At 37.5% G+C, this 20,783-nt stretch overlaps 1 protein-coding gene, 2 long non-coding RNA genes and 1 pseudogene across 3 annotated transcripts in view; 1 reads left to right on the top strand and 3 right to left on the bottom strand.

The window, feature by feature from the left end:
* Positions 1 to 7,789: 7,789 nt before the first annotated feature.
* On the bottom strand, positions 7,790 to 9,901 carry LOC146475002 (uncharacterized). The gene is made up of 2 exons (XR_014866023.1): positions 9,816 to 9,901; positions 7,790 to 9,776 (listed from the first exon to the last, which is right to left on the bottom strand). It is a non-coding gene; the product is annotated as an uncharacterized LOC146475002 (long non-coding RNA).
* Positions 9,902 to 10,161: 260 nt separating this feature from the next.
* On the bottom strand, positions 10,162 to 13,200 carry LOC146475001 (uncharacterized). The gene is made up of 2 exons (XR_014866024.1): positions 12,997 to 13,200; positions 10,162 to 10,254 (listed from the first exon to the last, which is right to left on the bottom strand). It is a non-coding gene; the product is annotated as an uncharacterized LOC146475001 (long non-coding RNA).
* Positions 13,201 to 14,889: 1,689 nt separating this feature from the next.
* The window catches only part of LOC146474996 (uncharacterized), a 108,458-nt gene continuing 102,564 nt past the window's right edge, over positions 14,890 to 20,783 (bottom strand). The window contains exon 8 of the mRNA XM_085116804.1: positions 14,890 to 15,271. Coding sequence (XP_084972930.1) covers positions 15,260 to 15,271 — 12 coding nt within the window. The 3' untranslated portion in view covers positions 14,890 to 15,259. The remainder of the gene's footprint in view (positions 15,272 to 20,783) is intronic.
* On the top strand, positions 15,250 to 17,537 carry LOC146475000 (uncharacterized; annotated as a pseudogene).

Here is a 20,783-nt window from a genome sequence, read left to right as displayed (position 1 = left end):
CAGTAATAATTTTTTGTATAAATATTCGATTGCGAAAAACGAAGAAACTGAGACTACTTTCAAGCATAATGTTTTTGTAAAGAAAAAGAATAAAAAAACCAAATGTCACGAAGTTTTTAAAAAATGAAGTTCCGCTTTTTAAAATCAGTTCCACTTGATAAAAAGAAAAGAAAAAAACATAAACAAAATACGCATCTCTCAAATGGCCCCTTCTGCATTTTCAATGTCAATGTCCCCGTTCTTGATGTCATGTTGAATTCTTCGTAATGTCCTAGAACCTCTAAGAGACACATGAGTGCAGATCGTAACAGTGCGAATGAAATTCGGCTTCTGATCCATGACATGGTTTTGGCATATTGCTCCCCTTTCTTGATAATAATAATAATAATAATAATAATAATAATAATAATAATAATAATAATAATAATAATAATAATAATAATAATAATAATAATAATAATAATAAATTATTTTTATTATGAAAATAATAATAATAAAAATCTTTATAAATAAACTTATTCTAAAACGGCATGTACACGAAGTGCAAAAGCCCCTTAAGATTCGTAAGCTTTCTTCAAGTCCATCCTTCCTTATTATAATACCATAACCTCCCTTAGGTTGATGTCTACCCCCTGTAGGTGGATGTTATGAGTTGGTAGAAATGAAAATTATGAAATTCAAGTCAATGATAGAAAAGCTCCTTATGATCCCAAGTTTCCCTGCTAGAGTGTAAGCTTACATGCGTATGAATTGACTATTATAAAACATAAACTATAAAATGTACACGGTAGGCTACTCTACCTCCCTTAGGTAGATGTTAACCTCCTGTAGGTGGATGTTATGAATTGGTAATAAATGAAATGACACTCGGGTCAACGATTAGAAAAGCCCCTGCAAGATTGTAAGTTTTAATGCTTACAAATAAGCTTTCCATGTGTACGATTGTGCCAGTATAACACATACGATACAAACGTGGTGCTATAAAACGTACCTCCCTTAGGTCGATGTTAACCTCCCGTAGGTCAATGTTATCTGAGCAAATCTTGACTGTTTTCATAGTTCCACGTTTCTTCCACAAATCGAGCGTAAAATCCTTGAGATCAGTGTTCAGACGCCGAGAAGCGAAAGTAGAAAGAACTCTGTATTCTACCATAACGAATCCTAACAAACGTTCGAAGTCTTTATTTCACCGGTATCTTTTCTCAAGCCTACAGTGTACATTTCATAGTTTATGTTTTATAATAGTCAATTCATACGCATATAAGCTTACACTCTAGCAAGGAAACTTGGGATCATAAGGAGCTTTTCTATCATTGACTTGAATTTCATAATTTTCATTTCTACCAACTCATAACATCCACCTACAGGGGGTAAACATCTAGCCTCCCACGCAGTCGTTTTTAGGGGAATCGTATTACCTCTTCCCCACAAACGCCTGCTTACCCAAGCGCCACATTCCTTTCCGCCGCTAAGCCAATCAACGTGAACCTTCTAAAATCTGGAAGGTTGACCTTGACCTCAGAACGCCTCTCGCGGGAACAGTGAAAAACATCACAACGGAGACAGAACTTCACCGAGCTTACGTGAGCTTTTAGCACCGTGTTCCCTATGTTCAAAATTTCTCGTGTAAATGCCTATCAACTGACTGCAATGAAAAAAGTCGTGACGGGAAATAGCGATATTTTCGTCAATTTGCCGATTGGTTACGCAAAGTCGCTTTAATATTTATTAAGCTTTGCCTTCAATCTTGTCTACCTTGTCGGTGAGGGGGAAACCGAAATATTACCCGATATGTCGGTAAACTTTAAAGATTTTGCAATTGAAACTCGCTTTGTTGTTGCAACTTGTTCAGGGGCGTGTGCGACATTTCCACAAGGACCACAAGTTGATCGCATCATTGTCGTTTAACTGATAAATACTGCAGATCTCGCCTTGATACCTTCTACATTCTTCTTTGCTTTCTCGAATCGAGTTAGTGTGTCGTAGCACTTCGTACAAACAAACAAATCTGCTCCAGAGTTTCCGCACCCGTAAGAGGGATATCCTCACCGATTGTCAACTCGATCAGGCGGGGAAAATCGATTACACTTTCCCGAAGATTTTGACTCTCCCAGCAGTGTCAAAACGTTGCGCAAGAAGCACTTGTATTCACATTCGATATTTATTTTGGTGTTTCAGCCATGACCAGCCATTCCAGAAGTGAAAAAATATATATATTCCAACTAAACTCCCGCATCTCTCAAGACTGTAACAGAGACTGTAAACACTGTACAAAGCTCGCGGGAAACGGAAGCGACCATTGTAACCAGCAATTTGATTTGATGTCATTAAACAATGCCTCGATGGTGATTGGCTAGGGTGATTGGGGAGTACAACAATGGGAAAGGAATGTGGCGCTTAGGTAAGCAGGCGTTTGTGGGGAGGAGGTAATACGATTCCCCTAAAAACGACTGCGCGGGAGGCTAGTAAACATCAACCTAAGGGAGGTTATGGTATTATAATAAGGAAGGATGGACTTGAAGAAAGCTTACGAATCTTAAGGGGCTTTTGCACTTCGTGCACATGCCGTTTTAGAGTAAGTTTATTTATAAAGAATTATTATTATTATTTTCATAATAAAAATAATTTATTATTATTATTATTATTATTACTATTATTAGCGGAGCTCGCGCGCGCGCCGTAGGCGCGCGCGGCGGAGCGCCATAGCTAAGAGGTTTTGGTAAACCCATCAGTGCGAGAAATTTTGGTTTGGTTATGACGTCACTTCCGTCCGACCGACCGTACAACGTTCGTACGTACGCTCCTCCATGTAAGCCAACTTGAAATGAGACAATCAAACCTTATGCTGCCAATCAGGTTTTTTTTGGCGGGAAAATGCATGGCCAACTGCGCTGCTGGCCGCGTTTGTTTGGCAGGAAATTGCATCGCCAACTGCGTTTGATAAAAAAAATAATAATAATTTTGAAGACGACGTGTACGACAAAACACCAACTCATTTTATGAATAAGTCTACAAACATGTAAAGCAAAGAAAGGGAGATAGAAAGAGATCGAGAAAACAGGCGACGAAGAAGCGAAGTTCGACGTCAAAGAGAGCAATTGAGAGCGGTAGCAAACAGGCGAAACTTGAGTGACGAACAAAGAGAGAAAGAACAGGAACGGGTGCAGAAAAAACCCCGTGTTGCGGCACAGGGTTTGAGTGTCTCATTTCACATTGGCTTACATGAACGAGCCGGTATGTGCTGTTACCCGGGTTGTTTTTCGGCGGGAAAATGCATGGCCAACTGCGCTGCCGGCCGCGTTTGTTCGGCGGGAAGTTGCATCGCCAACTGCGCTTGAGAAAAAAAAACAAAAAAAATTATTTTGAAGACGACAAGTTACAAAGTCAATTTTTATATGTGACCAACAGCAGGAGAAAGAACAAGGCAACTAGCGGCGGGAGAAACAAATCGACTGGCACATCATCAGAATCTGGAAGTGAAATCATTTTACTCCGATCCGGCGCCACGAAGCGTTGGATTTTTCCTCTTGAAGTGAAACGTTTCGCTCACTTAACGTTGTAAAACGAACGGAAAAATCGGCAATGGAATAAAGGGACTGCATGGTTATTCTCAGAAGAGGCGAGTACATTCATGCAATTTTGTTGACAAAACTTTCCTAGTTTGCTGGTTTGCAAGATATTGTTTTCTTGCAGTTTTGACACGCCGTTTAACTTAAGCTTAAGCTAATACTGCTAGCTTCAGAACAGTATTTTGAGCTCATTTTTTCGGTCCATGTTGATTATTTCCCTTGGAGTTTTATTTCCTGATCTCGTCCAATTTTGCCGTCAAACAGTGGGAGAAAGAGCAAGGCGGATCGCGGTACTTCATAAACAGCTTTAAACTTTTAGAGGCGGCACTTCATAAACAGCGGCCGAATCTTGAAGAGAAATTATTTTACTCTAATCCGGCGCGATGAAATGAAATTAAGATGCGATGGATTTTTCCTCTTGAAGTGAAACTTAACGTTGTAAACGAACGAAAAAATCAGCAATCGAATAAAAGGACTGGTTATTCTCCAAAGAGGCAAGTATATTCATGTGATTTTGTTGACAAAACTTTGCTGTTTTTGCAAGATATTTTTTTCTTGTGGTGTTGACACTGCAACTTGTTTAACCTCAGAGCAGCCTTTTGAGCTAATTTTTCGGTCCATGTTCGTTATTTCCCTTGGAGTTTTATTTTCTAATCTCATCCCATTTTGCTTCATTTAAAAAAATTTGATTCTGAGCTAAAATAGTCAGTCAAACAAATGTCTAGATCTCCCAACATTGTATCGTTGGCATAAACTACTGACAAGTTTTTCTCGCATATATTTCTAATTTTAGCATTTATTTCTGACAATCTTGACAGAGAACAAACAAAAATACTTAAAACTGTAGGATATAACCGCAAAGATTAAGATGTGTGAGTAATTTTCACTGAAAGTCTTTTCAAAGAACGTTAAAAGCGAATGTAAAATTAAAGTGTGATTTTATTTTCATCAAAACAAAGTTTACGCAAAACATTCATTCGCTTGTTTTTTGTGAATTTTTCAAAGATCGTTGTTTAGTTTATTTCTGTACTTATTGCTATGAATTATCACATTGCTTTTTTCATTTATTACTCAAAGATATATCTGAAGTGTGTTTTTTGGTTAGTGCATCCATTTTCTCTGAGGTTTATAGCGTACGGCCTTCTTGATAAGAAAAATTTACTAGACAGTGACAGTGCCGGTAGCGCGCGTTGGCTGTTCACAAACCGTTTTGCCGCGATCATCTTAAAAACTAAAAACAATAATAAAAACAGAAAATATCATTTTGAGCCATTTAAATTCCGCTTTTATAACACAGGGGGCAAAATGTCCCTAAAACTATCAAGGAACTTCGTGAAACAGTCAGTAAGACACTCATCGAAGGCGCAAGCAAACCAACAAATTATTTATTTTTTTCGTAGCGTACAAAACAAACAAAACCGACGAGAACAGTTCCCATTATACACATGTAATTAAGAGCGAATACAAGTTTAATTCAGGAGCAAACTAACAACGATATATCAAATGTTAGGCATGGCCCAGTGGTAAGGGCGCCGGACTTGAAATCCGGAGGTCCCGGGTTCAAGTCCCGCCTCGGTCACCCTTGTAAAATAGCCAGCTGGTTTGCCTCCTGCCAGTTGGGATTTTTAACATGTTATGTTACATTTGATTATTATTTGTTTCCCGCTATTTCTGAGTGGAATGCCTGTAAACTAGCTTTGGGTAGCTAAGGGCATTTCCACTATAAACAAACAAAGCATTAAAAGCAAAAAGCATTACCTGCGCTGTGAAGCTTCCTACCGCTTGGAAATCACAAGAAGATAGATCGGTAAAAATAGCAAACGATGGATCCAAAGAAGGAACTTGCGGAGTAATTTCTTCCTGCTCCTTCCTCTTATTAAAAGAACACTTTCATGCTCGGTTATCGTTCGTTGAAAGCACTTGGACGCCATGACTGATTTCAGTTTCTCAACCAAACCAAAAAAAAAAACAATCCGATCCAAGTCTTTAGCTTTTGACACAAATAATATTTTGCTGTTTCTTGTGAGAGACACCAAAATTAACCTTTAGGAATTTCCTTCCTAGCTGCAGCGCTTGATTTCCATGTATTTTTGGTACAAACAACACGGCTTAAAGAGTCGAACTTCGAAAGAACCTCAAAGAACTTGTTTTTTTTGGACACAAAATGCAGAAACCAATAAAATGTAAAACTGTCGTGCTCATACAATCAGGGGCGAGTATTTTCGCCGCTCGATCAATCAGGAGTAAGTGATTTTGCCCTCGGTGAAAGGAAAATTACGAAAAACTTCCCTCTGTTACAACAAATCAGCATTCAGTAATTTTGCTCTCTGTTTTACATTGTTATTGTTGATGAGAAGTTAGCTGCATATGCATTAAAAATGTACTATACAACCGCAGAATTGATAAGGAACTCATAAGGTTATTTCGTTCATACAATAAGCAGAGTTCTATTGTGGAGCTCCGCTTTTAGGCTTGGCTAAATATATATATTATTATCAAGAAAGGGGAGCAATACGCCAAAACCATGTCATGGATCAGAAGCCGAATTTCGTTCGCACTGTTAAGATCTGCACTCATCTGTCTTAGATATTCTAGGATATTACGAAGAATTCAACATGACATCAAGAACGGGGACATTGACATTGAAACTGCAGAAGGGGCCATTTGAGAGATGCGTATTTTGTTTATGTTTTTTACTTTTCTTTTTATCAAGTGGAACTGATTTTAAAAAGCCGAATTTCATTTTTTAAAAAAAATCATGACATTTGTTTTTTTTCTTTTTCTTTACATAAATATTATGCTTAAAAGTAGTCTCAGTTTCTTTGTTTTTCGCAATCGAATATTAATAAAAAAAATTATTACTGAAATTTTGCTTCAAAATATTATCTTTTTTAATCGAAATGAATTGTAAATTGTTTTTTAATAGCTCTTTTTTATATACTTTTAACTTGTAAATGACAATTTGTGTGGAATATTTTAATAAAGATTATTATTATTATTATTATTAAATTATTATAAAATAGCCAGGGTCAAGCAAGCACTGTGATTGGTCAAACTGAGTTCTGTATAACTCCACAATGCACAAAACATACGTATGGTGCGTGCATTATAATTGTACATATGCACGGAGCACACGTCAGATATTTTGCCTGTGAAAAATCTGAGAAATTTAGAGACAGAATGCGCTGTCACTCCAGCGATTCGCAAAGAACAGTCTCGTGTACTGATGTTTCTAGACTTTTAATTTACTTCAACTTGTCTCTCAACACCTTAAAACTTAAACTTTACTTGGATTTAACTTCTTGAACCTGCTTACGACGTGACGAAAAACTAAAACAGTTTGACGTTTAACTTGATTGCGCTGTCGCGTGCCCTGTCGTGATCGTGTCGTGATAGGCAAGAGCGCGCGCTATTAAGTTACGCGTTATCTCGTGTAAGGAGAAACTTGATGTTGATTCATTGAAATTCGCACTTGTCTGAGGAGTTGCGATTGTTATATTTTATAAAAGAAATAAAAGACTTGTTCCTCGTGCATTGTTGAGTTATATAAACACTTGGGAATTTTTAAGAACACTCGAGAAGTGCAGAGAGGCACTCGCCTACGGCTCGTACCTCTCTGAACTTCTCTCGTGTTCTTAAAAATTCCCGCGTGCTTATATAACTCAACAATGCACTCGGCGCGTTTTTTATTTCTTTATTATTATTATTTTTTATTATTTTATTATTATTATTATTATTATTATTATTATTATTATTATTATTATTATTTGAAAAGCCTTTTAATCTCACTAAAATGAGGTTAATGAGAGTTTTCTCATTTTTTTATTTAAGCTCATAACAATGGAAATTATATAATATATTATTATCAATATTAGTTTGTAGCCAACACAGACCTACGCTGGGCCATTTATATTCATCTAATGAAACACTTTTACAGCCATAAAGATTTGCTGTGAGAGGTGTTATGGCTTTAAATAGAAAAATTGCAGGTGCATTAAAATAGCATAATAGCTGTTATGATGATTAAAGGCAATTGTTCTCTTGTTGTTGTTGTCATTTTTTCTTGGTTGACCCCATCAACCTGTAATTTCCACATTAAATTTCGCTAGAAGTGACTGTTTATGACTGTTGAAATGATAGATCATTTTTAAAAATATAGCCCTTAATATGTCAGAATTTAATTTAATTTAATTTGTGATCTGACTTACAAGAGGTTTGACTGTTTGACTGCTTCATTTTTTATTTGCCATTAACCAAAAAATACAACATAAATACATTAAAGATGATACACAATATTCCTACTAAACTATTTACAAGATGAAATGTGTTAAAGGCTAGGAAGCCTATATAGAAGCCTGGGGCTTATTAACTATCGGCTTCCTGGAACTATAGGATAAACCATAAAAGTTAATGGAACTGAATGAAAATTCCAATTGAATTTTTTTTAAAAGAAGAAAAAAAAAAGAAAAGGTGTGTAGCTCAGCAAGGAGTCAATTTAACTAAGAAAGAAGGAATTTTCTAAGTCTTTTGCCAAACAAACTGATACTTTCACTGTTTTGAATTTCACGACTAAGCGAGTTGAAAAATGTAGGACCTTGAAACCGAATTGAGAATTTTCGAAGATTAGTTCGACAATAAGGTATATAGAAAAGGCTGGAATTTCTTGTATTATAAGAATGTATCTGGCTTGCAAGAGTAAACATATCACGAAAACAATTTGGAAGTAAGCTTCTTTTAAAAAGATACATAAATTTACCTATTTGGTATAAATAAATGTCAGAGAATTTTAAAAATCTCCTGTTCTTTAAAAAGAACACCAGTATGAGCATCAAAAGAAACTTTAATATATAGTATTCTGATTATCTTCTTTTGCAGAACAATAATCCAATTTAAATTAGACTGATATGTTGGTCCCCACACAGAAACACAATAAATTAAGTAAGGGTAAACTACACTATAGTACAAGGAGCGTAAGGAGGTTTTGGGAAGGCAAAAACTAGACATATAAAATTAATAATACCTATTGATTTGATATTTTTCTAGAAACACTAAGAATGTGAGGCTTCCATGACAAATGCTCATCGAGGATAACACCTAAAAATACTGTCTCTTTCACACGTTCAATTGCATTGTTGTCAATTGAATAGATATATCATGTGTTTTCCTCCTTTGGGGTGGACTAAAAACCATAAAATTTGATTTTTTAAAGTTAATGGACAGCTTGTTTGCTCGACACCATTGAGTTAATTTAAGCATTTCAGAATTCAAGATTCCAGGAAGCAAGTTAAAATCTTTGTGGGAGAAAAATATGTTTGTATCATCTGCAAAAAGAATAAAATCCACGACCTTTGACACGTTACACAGATCATTTATAAAGAGTAGAAAGAGTAGGGGACCTAGTATAGAACCCTGAGTCACCCCACACTTAATTTTGCAAGACTCCGAACTGACACCATTAAATTCCACATATTGTTGTTTATTGCTTAGATAGCTTTCGAGCCCTCTAAGTGAAGTGCCACGAACACCATAACGCTCTAATTTTGAAATCAAAATGTTATGATCAACGGTGTCAAAGACCTTGGACAAGTCTATAAAAATACCAACTGTGCATTCCTTATTGTCAATGGCAGAAGAGATTTTGTCATATAAACAAGCAAGAGCATAAGCGCTAGCGGTGGAGTGATGCTTGGGAAAACCATACTGATTGTCAGAGAGAATGTTATGATTATTAAGAAACCTTAAAAGACGATTGAACATTACTCTCTCATTGCTTACTACAGTACATCAACAATATTGGTTTTATTATATTTCTTTTCAGAATGCAATACTTAAACTGCACAGACCGCTGAAGAAAGAGCTACTTCAAAGACACCTATGACTCATTAACTCCACAAAAGACATTGTGTACTCAATTCATACGCATAGAAGCTTACTCTTCAGCAGGAAACTTGGGATCATAAGGATCTTTTTCATCATTGACTTGAATTTCATTTTATTTTTACCAAGTGATAACAATTCCACCTATATATACAGTAGGCAAACATCTAGCTGAGGGAGGTTACGGTGTTTATAGCACCATGCAAGTATGTATTATAATAGGGAAGAATTGACTTGAAGAAAGCTTATGAATCTTAAGGGGCCTTTGCACTTCGCGCACAAGGCCCTCAAATTTGGAATGACAACCCTCTTGATTTAATAGGCAATTCGCTTACTATCTCGAATTGTAGACAAAAACTTAGAGATTACTCCAATCAAATTGTGAATTCATGTCCTTTTGAACTCTCGTATACACGGCTTAGCTTAATTTAATATTTTATTTGTTATTTATTTAATTTTTTTCATTTAAGTTATTATTATTATTATTATTATTATTATTGTTATTATTACCACTATAATTAACATTAATATTTATCTATTCATTTATTTATTTATTTATTTATTTGTAAGCTGTAAAGTAATTGCACCTTTTTCACCAATCTCCTGTATGAATTGTGCCATATCAATTAACCCTACAAACTTGAAATATCAAATTTTACATAATTTTGCCACATGACGAGAGGTCAAGCTTGACCATAACAGTTCAACAATATCTGTTGTACACAATGTCTTTTGAGGAATTAATGAGTCATAGGTGTCTTTGAAGTAGCAGTTTCTTCAGTGGTCTGCACAGTTTAAGTATTGCATTCTGAAAAGAAATAAAATAAAACCAATAATGTTTATGTACTGTAGTAAGCAGTCAAACAGTCAAACCTCTTGTAAGTGATCACAAACTAAATTGAAATAAATTCTGACATTTTTAGGGTTGAATTTTTAAAAATGATCTATCATTTCAACAGTCATAACACTCACTACTAGCAAAATTTAATGTGAAAATTAGAGGTTGATGGGGTCAACCAAGAAAAAATGACAACAACAACAACAAGAAAACAATTGCCTTTAATCATCATAACAGCTATTATGCTATTTTAATGCACCTGCAATTTTTCTATTTTAACCCATAACACCTCTCACAGCAAATCTTTATGGCTGTGAAAGTGTTTCATTAGATGAATATAAATGGCCCAGCGTAGGTCAGTGTGTTGCCAAAAAATAATATTGATAATAATATATTTTATTAAAAACTGGATCATTGTATAATGCAATTCGAGCAATTTGATTGGCTTAGCGGCCATGGTATATATAAACAATAGCCTCCATTTGGCGCGAAAAGATGCTCAGGTATTTGTCCGCGGACATTATCTGTTCCGAGAAGCGAACAGTTTTCCGAGAGCGAAGCTCGAGGAAAACTGTGAGCTTCGAGGAGCAGATAATGTCCGCGGACAAATATCTGAGCATATTTTTAAAGTCAAATGGAGGCTATTGTGTGTATTATCCTTCAAATATTTTTCGCAACATGCGGGAATCTCGCGGGAATCGGCAGGATCTGCCATTCTGTCATATGTCAATCACGTCAAAGTTTGTCAGTTGGCTTCCAAAATCTCCACGTCAGATTTCGCTTCAGGTCGAAAGCGTTTGTTTGGGGAAAAGGTGAACATTTGAAAGGAAAGTAAACTTGTTTAATTCCGTGAAAGACAAAAGCAAGATACAAGTGGCGGATAAGGTTACAGGGAATCTAACTACCCCTCGAGAACAAGCTAAAGACCACTGAAAGCGAAAAACTGTAAAGTATCGCATTCCGTAAAAAGTGTAAACTGCCGTCAACGAAACAGCTGGCATCTCGTGTTCAATTGGAGCAGCACTTTATATCGAAAATACAATTGTGGAATTTGCCAGCCGAAAACGACCTGTGAAGAAATCGAAGCTGAACCTGCAGTCGTTTACGACGCCACCGGTTGTTTTTGATGGATTCCATCAAAGCGCTTTCTTTGCTAACTTGACATTGAATGGAGCCAGCAACGAAGTCGTTCACAATCACTGAGGATTAAACTTGATGCTCGAGAGTAGGACAAGCTGCTTCTCTTCGTAGAGATTTTCGACATCTCGGGGTATCATGGCTGGTTTTTGTTTCGTGGACGAGATTTTATGTTCGCGAGCGATCTCGACCAGGTGAGCATTGATAGCATCATTTACCGGCTTGAACTCTGTCAGTAATGGTACTGAAATTGATGTTTTCGTTATTTAAATTCCTTATATCCAGGCCAGCACGAATTGCTCTCATTGAATTACAACCGTAATATTTGCCGTCGTGTGAGCGAGCTTCGAGCTTATAAATTAAACTCGTTTAATAGCTTGTTAATGGCTTTTTCATTTCGCCAGACTGAAAGAAAGCCATAAATACTCTTAAATGAGATGGGCTAAAACTTTTCGCTTTTCATATTTTTCAGTTTTACCTCATTTTTAACTAAGGACTGTTAAACAGAGTTCAAACTAAGAGAAAATGTCGCAAATACGAGCTTGAGTATTTCAACATTTCGTTTACGAACAGCTTACCGTCAAAAACGTTTAGAGCTCTTTAGAGCGTATGTTGTTTTCTGGTACTGGTTTATCGACCAGCAGGTTTATCTCTTCTTCTGTCACAAAAGCAAACCGCTCCCCCATCGTGACATTCATTTTAATTGCAAACTTGACGCTCCTTGAAGTTTTTGAAATTGGGGAATATCACTTGGGGAATATCCTCGGATATTCCCCAGTTTTAGCTGGGGTATATTCGGTCACGTGATGCGTTTAGACCAATCGCGCGCGAGCGAAAATATTTGATGGATTATAAGAGCCATTATACCATGCCCGAAAAAAAGAGACCATTAAATTGTCTTCTAATTGTTACTTGCAAAGTGGAATCTGCAAAATCTAGCAATATTTTTTCATTGTATTTAATAAAACAATTATTCCACTCACGCTTGTTGGATATGAGATGATTATAACCAATTCGGCGCTACGCGCCTCGTTGGCTATCTATCATCTTATACCCAACACGCGCTCGCGGAATAATTGTTAAATATTCCATATTATGAGTGTAAATAAAAAAATGAGAAAACTCTCATTAATATCATTCCAGTGAGATTAAAAGGCTTTTCAAATAATAAAAATAATAATAATAATAATAATAATAATAATAATAATAATAATAATAAGAAGAAGAAGAATAAGAATAATATTAATAATAATTCTTTATAAATAAATTTATTCTAAAACGGCATGTACACGAAATGCAAAAGCCCCTTAAGATTCGTAAGCTTTTTTCAAGTCAATCGTTCCTTGTTATAATACCTACTTGCATGGTGCTATAAAAATCATAACCTCCCTTAGGTAGATGTTTACCCCCTGTAGGTGGATGTTATGAGTTGGTAATAAATGAAATGACACTCAGGTCAACGATTAGAAAAGCCCCTGCAAGATTGTAAGTTTTAATGCTTGCAAATAAGCTTTCCATGTGTAAGATTGTGCCAGTATAATACATACGATACAAACGTGGTGCTATAAAACGTACCTCCCTTAGGTCGATGTTAACCTCCCGTAGGCCGATGTTAACCTCCTTTAGCTCGATGTTAACCTCCCGTAGGTCGATGTTACCTGAGCAAATCTTGACTGTTTTCATGGTTCCACGTTTCTTCCACAAATCGAACGTAAAATCCTTGAGATCAGTGTTCAGAGGCCGAGAAACGAAAGTAGAAAGAACTCTGCATTCTACCATAACGAATCCTAACAAACGTTCGAAGTCTTTATTTCACCGACGTCGTCCGCTAAAAGAGAGTGAATGCAGGTCAATTTCCGGTATAATCGGATCTCGGATCGTGGCTGCTCCGAAGAATAACCTGATGACGTCACCTCCCTTAGGCCGATGTTATCTTTTCTCAACCACGTGGAGCTGAGACGTTGCTGAACGTCTTGACTAGGTTTTAGCTTCGCTCGAAGCGACAGTAATTTCTCACGCAACCCGTGCAGATAAGTAGCCCCACAGTCTTTGACGGTCTTGTATGCGGTTCAACAGTAGGACTACCTCAAGCTGTATGTATGTTTGTTGATTTTCTGCCTTTCGGTGATCGCCTGATCTCAGTTAGTGACTTAAAATAAACAGAGCCGATACTGATTATGTTAGACTTTTGGCCTTTGTAATCGTCGTTTCCGCGCGCCCTTCTTCGAAAGAAAAGCGGTCGCCACACGTTTTGACAGCCGCTTTCTGATTGCACGAAACGGATTTCCCACGTCTGAGAAAGTCGTTTCGCTGTTGCTATTGGCTGCGAGAATTTCCGAACCGGGTTTTCAACAGATCAATTTTATCTGTAAATCTCAGTATGTATGAAATAAAGCATAATTATGTGCAGCGTACTGGTTTAGCGAGGTTAAGAGCGATCGCACGTGTTTCCATTCGCAACTTGTGAAACAGCGGTCAAATTAAAGTCGCAATAGTTTAGTTTCGCTTCCTTCACTGTTAAAACTGGGTTTAGTGAACAAATAATCCAGTCATCTGTCAGTGGAAGACACTGTTACAATCTGAATCAGTTGAAAATGAAGAAAACGTGACATTGCCTTTGAGATGATCTCACTGATAATATTTATGCAAATTTGTAACACTACGCCGAAGATGCATCGCGGCGGCTGTCAATGTCTGCTCAAAGGCAATGGCAAGTGAAAGGCCACGTTGAAGTTTCCCCGGTTCCTTGCCGAATTCTATCGTAAATGTTGTGCGTTTTTAAATAAGGAAATGCTTTTTCCGAAGTTTTCATTCAAAAGATTCAAGTACGATCAGTATAATCTCGAGTAGCGTACTGCTTGTGCAGCAAATATTTTTATAATTTTTTCTTTCATTTAGTATATTTAGCTATTTGTTTATTTATTTATTGATTTATTTCTTATATAATTATCTATCTTTTGGCTTCTTTTCCTCTATTAACGTGAAGCTCAACTCCCGCTAGAAACGAAGGAAACGAACATATCGATATGGTTTCGCAAGATTCCAAATGCCAGTAACTCTAACTTCAAACGTAAACAACGCAACTTACCTGATAACAGTCCACACAGCAAGGAAGAACAGTACAGAATTCGACAAGCAAGCACGCCAAATGCGAAGAGAAGGTCAAACTCGACAAGCAAGCACACCAAATATCTGTTGTGGTTCAATTTTATCCTTGGTTTAAATTTTATTTCTCTTTGTTTTGGGGTATGATAATGTATGATAATAAGTTTAAAACAATGGAAAATAAAATTTAAACCAAGGATAAAATTGAACCACAACATATCCATTAAATTATAAACACCGGGTAATACATTGATAACATTTTTTGGCGATTTAAATAAACATGTGAAAAATATCTGGCAGTTAAATTGTAATTTCCTTTTCCCAAATTGTCGAACGCGTCTCGCTGATCTCTGATTATTACCAGTCTATTTATTACTTGGGCGGAGAGTCCAACTTATAAAGTAGTATTTCTTCGTAAGCCTCAAATTGCAAAGAGGGCTCTACTGCGCGTGCGCTACATGTTGGCCGAGTCTGCATGTATTCATCATAAGCCGCCATTACGGGACAAAAAACAAGGACGTAAAATCAACACAACGAATAACGTATTCTTAAAGGAAAACAGCTAGTATGTGTGTTGTCTGCTAACTCCTTCCATGGAACGAGACTAAGGGGCAACTTTCCTTTCAGGACGGAAATTTTCCAAAAGTTCGACTTCGATTAACCTCCCTCGCAGACGCTCTTTTATAAGGTCAGGCCATAAACACTGAATTTACATACGGCCGAGCAAAGCATTTCATTTCCCTGGCTGCAATATAAAAAAGAAAACGTTCAATTAACTTTAAAGATTCAAGACCATTCCGTGGGTGAAAGGCTAAGGATAAAGTAGGAAACTAAAACTAAAGCTTCGGAAATTAATTTCATTCGGGGTCTAGTGTGAGCGATAATATCTATTCACCAGAGCAAATGTAAACACTGAAAGTTTGCTAATGCACAGCGACAATCAACGCTTGACGTATCAATTTCTTTATTTACATTCACTTGGACAAAACCAAAATGTGATCCTCCACGGGAAAACAGGGAAAAAGGTGAACGCACGGGTATGGAAGGCGGAATGGTGCAAAATTCAAGGAATCAAAATCGCCTCCAACATCAACAACCAACCTGCAGTTCAACATTTTCTTTCTAGATCAACAATAAAATCCGTCCAACTTCAATGGCAAATACAATAACCAACATTTAAAACATAATCCAGCAACAAAAGTAAGTCAACACCAACAACAATTCCTCTCGTCTTCAACAACGAATCACCTCAAAACCAACATCGAACAGAATCTCGACTTCAACAACACAAAATTCGTTCAACAATTCGGGGACGAGCGACTGGCTATGGTCGGGGGAGGTTGGGACCGAAAAAATCCATCGTACGGGAAATAGAAGATGGCGGCCGGCGGAGCTGCTAGCCATAGTATTGGATGGGACTTGTTTTTTTTATAGATTTGGAACAGCTAGTCTTAGATTATGAGCAATTGAAAGCGTCAAACTTTACTACAAACTATTCATTAGACGAAACTCTTCTTGAAAGGTTTGAAAATGCTGTCCTAGCTTTACGAAACGTGCTTCCTCATGTCCATCATTCACATTCAGTTGCTGCTATATTGTTAGAAATACACACAATCTCCAGCTAATGTACTGGAACTATATTCGTCATGGTGATTTTCCTTGTCGCTCGAGATGCTCTCAAGTAGCAGTTTTGTCATTTAATTTACCAGAAAGTGTTAAAACCGTGCATCCAGGAAGACCCAAGTTTGATATACATAAGGAAACTCTAATTGACCTGAGGTCACTGGGCTTTAACTGGAATGGAATAGCTCGATCGAATGTTATTGGTATCACGCTGGACAATTTAGCGCAGAGTGGCTGAGTTTGGACTAGAGCATTTGTCAAAATTTGACGAAATTGGTGATGATGAGGTGGACCAACTCTATGCAAGAACATGGTTGCTTTGTTGGATCATCCATGATTCGTGGATATTTTCGCACGCGGGGAATTAGAATCCAGCGAGATTGCATTCGTAAGAGTCTAGCAAGAATTGATCCAAGAAATGCAAGAATTCGATGGGCTATTACCATCTCTCGACGTGCATACTGTGTGCCTGGCCGAAACAGCTTGTGGCACCTAGATGGCCATCATTCTCTGGTGTCTTGGGGATTTGTTATACATGAAGCTATTGATGGCTATTCACGTTTAAACACTTATCTTCACTGCTCAAGCAATAATCGCAGTGAGGCAGTAAAAGAATTGTTCTTAGATGCCATCCAGTCATTTGGAATGCCTTCAAGGGTCCGGACAGATCAAGGTGGGGAGAATGTTGGCGTCTGGCAAGAAATGGAACAAAAAAGAGGCCCAAACAGGGGAAGCTACTTGGCAGGCACATCGACCCACAACCAGAGAATCGAACGGCCCTGGCGTGATGTCTTTCGTTGTGTGGCCCACATTTTTTACTACACATTTCAGGTAATGGGAGAGAATGGTTTATTGAATATGGATAACCCGATTCATAAATCTGCTCTGCATTGTGTGTTTCTACCCCGTAAAAACAGAGCTATTACAAGTTTTAAAACAGCATGGAATAACCATCCTCTTAGAACAGAGCACAGCTGGAGCCCACAGAGAATCTGGTCCAATGGTATGGTTGATATCAGAAACCGTACTTTGACTGCAGTAGCAGAAATCGCTGAGGCGGAGCCAGATGTTGATGATTTAGAGTAGTATGGATTTGATCCAGCTGCACCTACAGCAATGGATGAAGAATTACCCACAGTGGAAGTTGATGATGCCACTCTACTTTCAGATCGTATCTTAGACCAGCTATGTACTATGGTTAATCCACTACAAGAATCAAATTGTTATGGAATTGATATATACACACATTGCCTTACTACTCTTCAAGGTCTAGTTACTAATGAGTAATGTACACAGAGAAACGCTGAACATTTTGGGGGTCAGAGTACGGTACAGTACTGGTACAGGACCTCCTCCCCTACTCTCAGAGATGTTGGTCAGTGGGGTGGTATCTTGGCAATCTGTGTACAACAGCCCCCCTCTCATTTGCCCCTCCTCGCCCATACTGCCTTCACTGCGCTTGGATTCAGAGAATAATGGACCATAGAGAGGAAGCTACTAATTGAACAGTACATGCATGTTGGTAAATTTCTCACATGTTTATTACCTACTTGTTTTAGCTGTTTATGGACTATAGACCAACAGTAAACGGATTGCTTTGGGTTTCCAAAGCATTGTAGGCATGCTAATAGAATTTGAACAAATGCACAATGCTTGAATATGAAAATATTATTTTACTTAAACTCTCTGGATTGGAGTGCAGGTATCAGAACCATGAAACTCTACTAAAACGAAATAGCACTATTTCTATTCTGTGGTTTTGTTAGCCCTAAATATTTAAGAGTATTTCATGTGTCTAATGTCTGCACTCTAGCTTTTAATGCTTTCCTGAGTGTTCTGTTGTGTTTATAAATACGCTTTAACTAAAATCACATTGTTTGTTTTATACTAAACAGTTGTGTTCAACTCAACATGAAAATTGTACAAGAGGGTCCACAATATGCCCACAAACCGTGATTCCCACTTAAGTTTTTCTTGGACTCCTGAATTCTAAATAGCTAAGAATTCCTGAATATCTAAAGTTGGATTTAACATGCTGAATCTTGTCTCACCAGAAGCTTATATGTTGTAAAGTGGAGTAGGAATTAAGTAAAATCCCACATTTTACATTCCTAAAACCTATTGTGTGCCCTCCAAGAACTCAAAAGTTTCATAATGTCAATTTAGCAGAAACAAACTTTGTTACATTTTTCAAATGTATCTTATTCTGTTTCTCAGTTTAAAATTTCAACCTTTGTCTTGTAAAATTAATGTTGTTCTGATTTTAATTTCAACTATTGAATTACAGGAGAAAGTCCCCATGGTTGCACTCCAAAATGATTGGGAGGTGCAAATTTGTGGTAAATAAATTATAATCCCCCAAACTCCCCCAGGCTTGAAGGAAAACCTCAAAAATCTCGTTGACAAAAGATTCCAGTGAAACAAATATCACAATCAAATTTGGATCTGCAAAAAGTCAATGACAGATTAAGGGGGAAACAAAAATGACCCAAGTGAAAGATATTAAGTGTTCCTTGTGCAAAAGAGAATTCAAGTGGAAAGCGGCAGAGATATTTTTACTGTAGAACTTTTCCCTGGACTTTTGAGTAGCCTATATGTTTGAGTGGTCATTGGGCCCCCGTGATTGCAAACAGTGCGATGCAAATAAATCAGAAAATAATAATTATTATAGTAAATGCCTCTTTTCTGACACAATGCCCCTGTCAAATATCTATTTCTTTACGTATTGAAGCACTTGTTTACAGCCAATTCTCCATTGTTTTCTATAAAAAACAAATTTCCTTGTAAGATGGATTTTTTCGGTCCCAACCTCCCCCGACCATAGCCAGTCGCTCGTCCCCAAATTGTTGCACGAATTTTGTGTTGTTGAAGTTGAGATTCTGTTCGATGTTGGTTTTGAGGTGATTCATTGTTGAAGACGAGAAGAATTGTTGTTGGTGTTGACTTACTTTCGTTGCTGGATTATGTTTTAAATGTTGGCTATGGTATTTGCAGTTGAAGTTGGACGGAGTTTATTGTTGATCTAGAAAGAAAAGGTTGAACTGCAGGTTGGTTGTTGATGTTGGAAGCGATTTTGATTCCTTGAATTTTGCACCATTCCGCCTTCCATACACGGGCACGCCAAATTGACACGCTAAACAACAGGCAGTGAGTGAAATGACACGCCGGCATCTGAGCAGTGTGTCAGAATGCACGATAAAAACAAAGGCCAGCACCGGGTGAAATGGCACGCCAGCGAGTAAAATGGCACGTAAGTGACCAATATGACACACGGTAGCCGTGTCTAAGATTTTGAATTTCATTCAATTAACCGTTCTCTCGTCTTGTCAAACAATCGCAAACTTGATCGGCACGCGAGCTGTGTTTCATCCAGCGGTATAAACATACGCTTACTTTAGAAACAATTTATAATAAACGTTTTTCACATGTTTTCGACAGTACCAGGGAGCTCTATTCAATCGAGTGTGAAACCAAAAATTATTCAATTCATCTTTATTGGACGTTCGTTAACGCGAAACAAAGTAACGAGGGCTACGAGAAAATGTTAGATGACTCGTGTCAAATCCTTTGAAACTCTGTTTTAGGCTATCTGGAGTGCCTTTACGTTTAAAGCTCTGTGGGTTCATTTCAGGCCGCGCTATAATATTTTTATCTGTTCGGTCATTCAAGGAGAACTTGAGTCTTTTCGAAATTACTAGGGCACTTTTGTCCATCTCTCGAAACCTTTCCGAAAATCTTAGCTGACCTTGCTTCGGTACCCGAAACCAAATTTTCATCAATCCGAAAACACTAGGCCTTAAATTTCCAATTCCAATATCGCGAACGTTCGAGGTGAAAATTCCCTTTAGAAAATCGAAACGATCCGTTGAGTGTCCCTGTCGTATGCCCGTTTCAGCAAACATAAAACGCAAAAATGAAAACTATCATAGAAAATTACCCTAAATATCTGTGTTAATATTGTGAATGCCCTTCGGGGTCGAGTGTTAGCGATAAGATCCATTCATTGGAACAAACGTAAATGCCGAAAATTTGCATATTCATACCAACAACAATCGTGTACCGCAACGCTAAACGCATTTTTGTGGTTTCAGCTTTGCAGAAGCTGAAACCTACATGGTCATCGTGTAGTGTAAGTAAGTAAGTAAGTCCATTTTCCGAAAAGGTTCGGAATGTCGACGGTTCACCACGACAGGTTACGAGATCTGAGTCGGCTTTATTCGTACGGAAGATTCAAAATGGCTGCCAGGTCTCTCATGCTCACCAAGGGGGCGGTTTGTGGTTCTTGGAAGGAAAACACAGGTTTTCAATACTGTAAATCAAAAGAACAACTTCTAAGGAACACTCGGCTGCTTAAAAAGTCAGTGAGTTCATAGCGAACAAGATGCCCCTCTAATGGCATTACACGGAATGCTTAACCCCATTGTATGTTTCGCAGATATTTAAAAACTATCCTCCCTTGGCAATTGAAATAATTGTCTGAATGGTTTTATTCAGATATATTGCGTGATACTTATCGTTGTATTACTAGGAATCATACCAGAAATAACTATGCAATAACTTCATGACCCCGCTGAACTGGTCTGGCCTCCTCTAGCTCTAATCCTTCGCGTTGATCATTCGATCTGTTTTTTAAA

This window comes from Pavona decussata, unplaced genomic scaffold (assembly GCF_977016875.1).
Source record: "Pavona decussata unplaced genomic scaffold, jaPavDecu1.1 SCAFFOLD_87, whole genome shotgun sequence".
NCBI lineage: Eukaryota > Metazoa > Cnidaria > Anthozoa > Scleractinia > Agariciidae > Pavona > Pavona decussata.
This window is presented reverse-complemented; position numbering and strand designations above follow the sequence as displayed.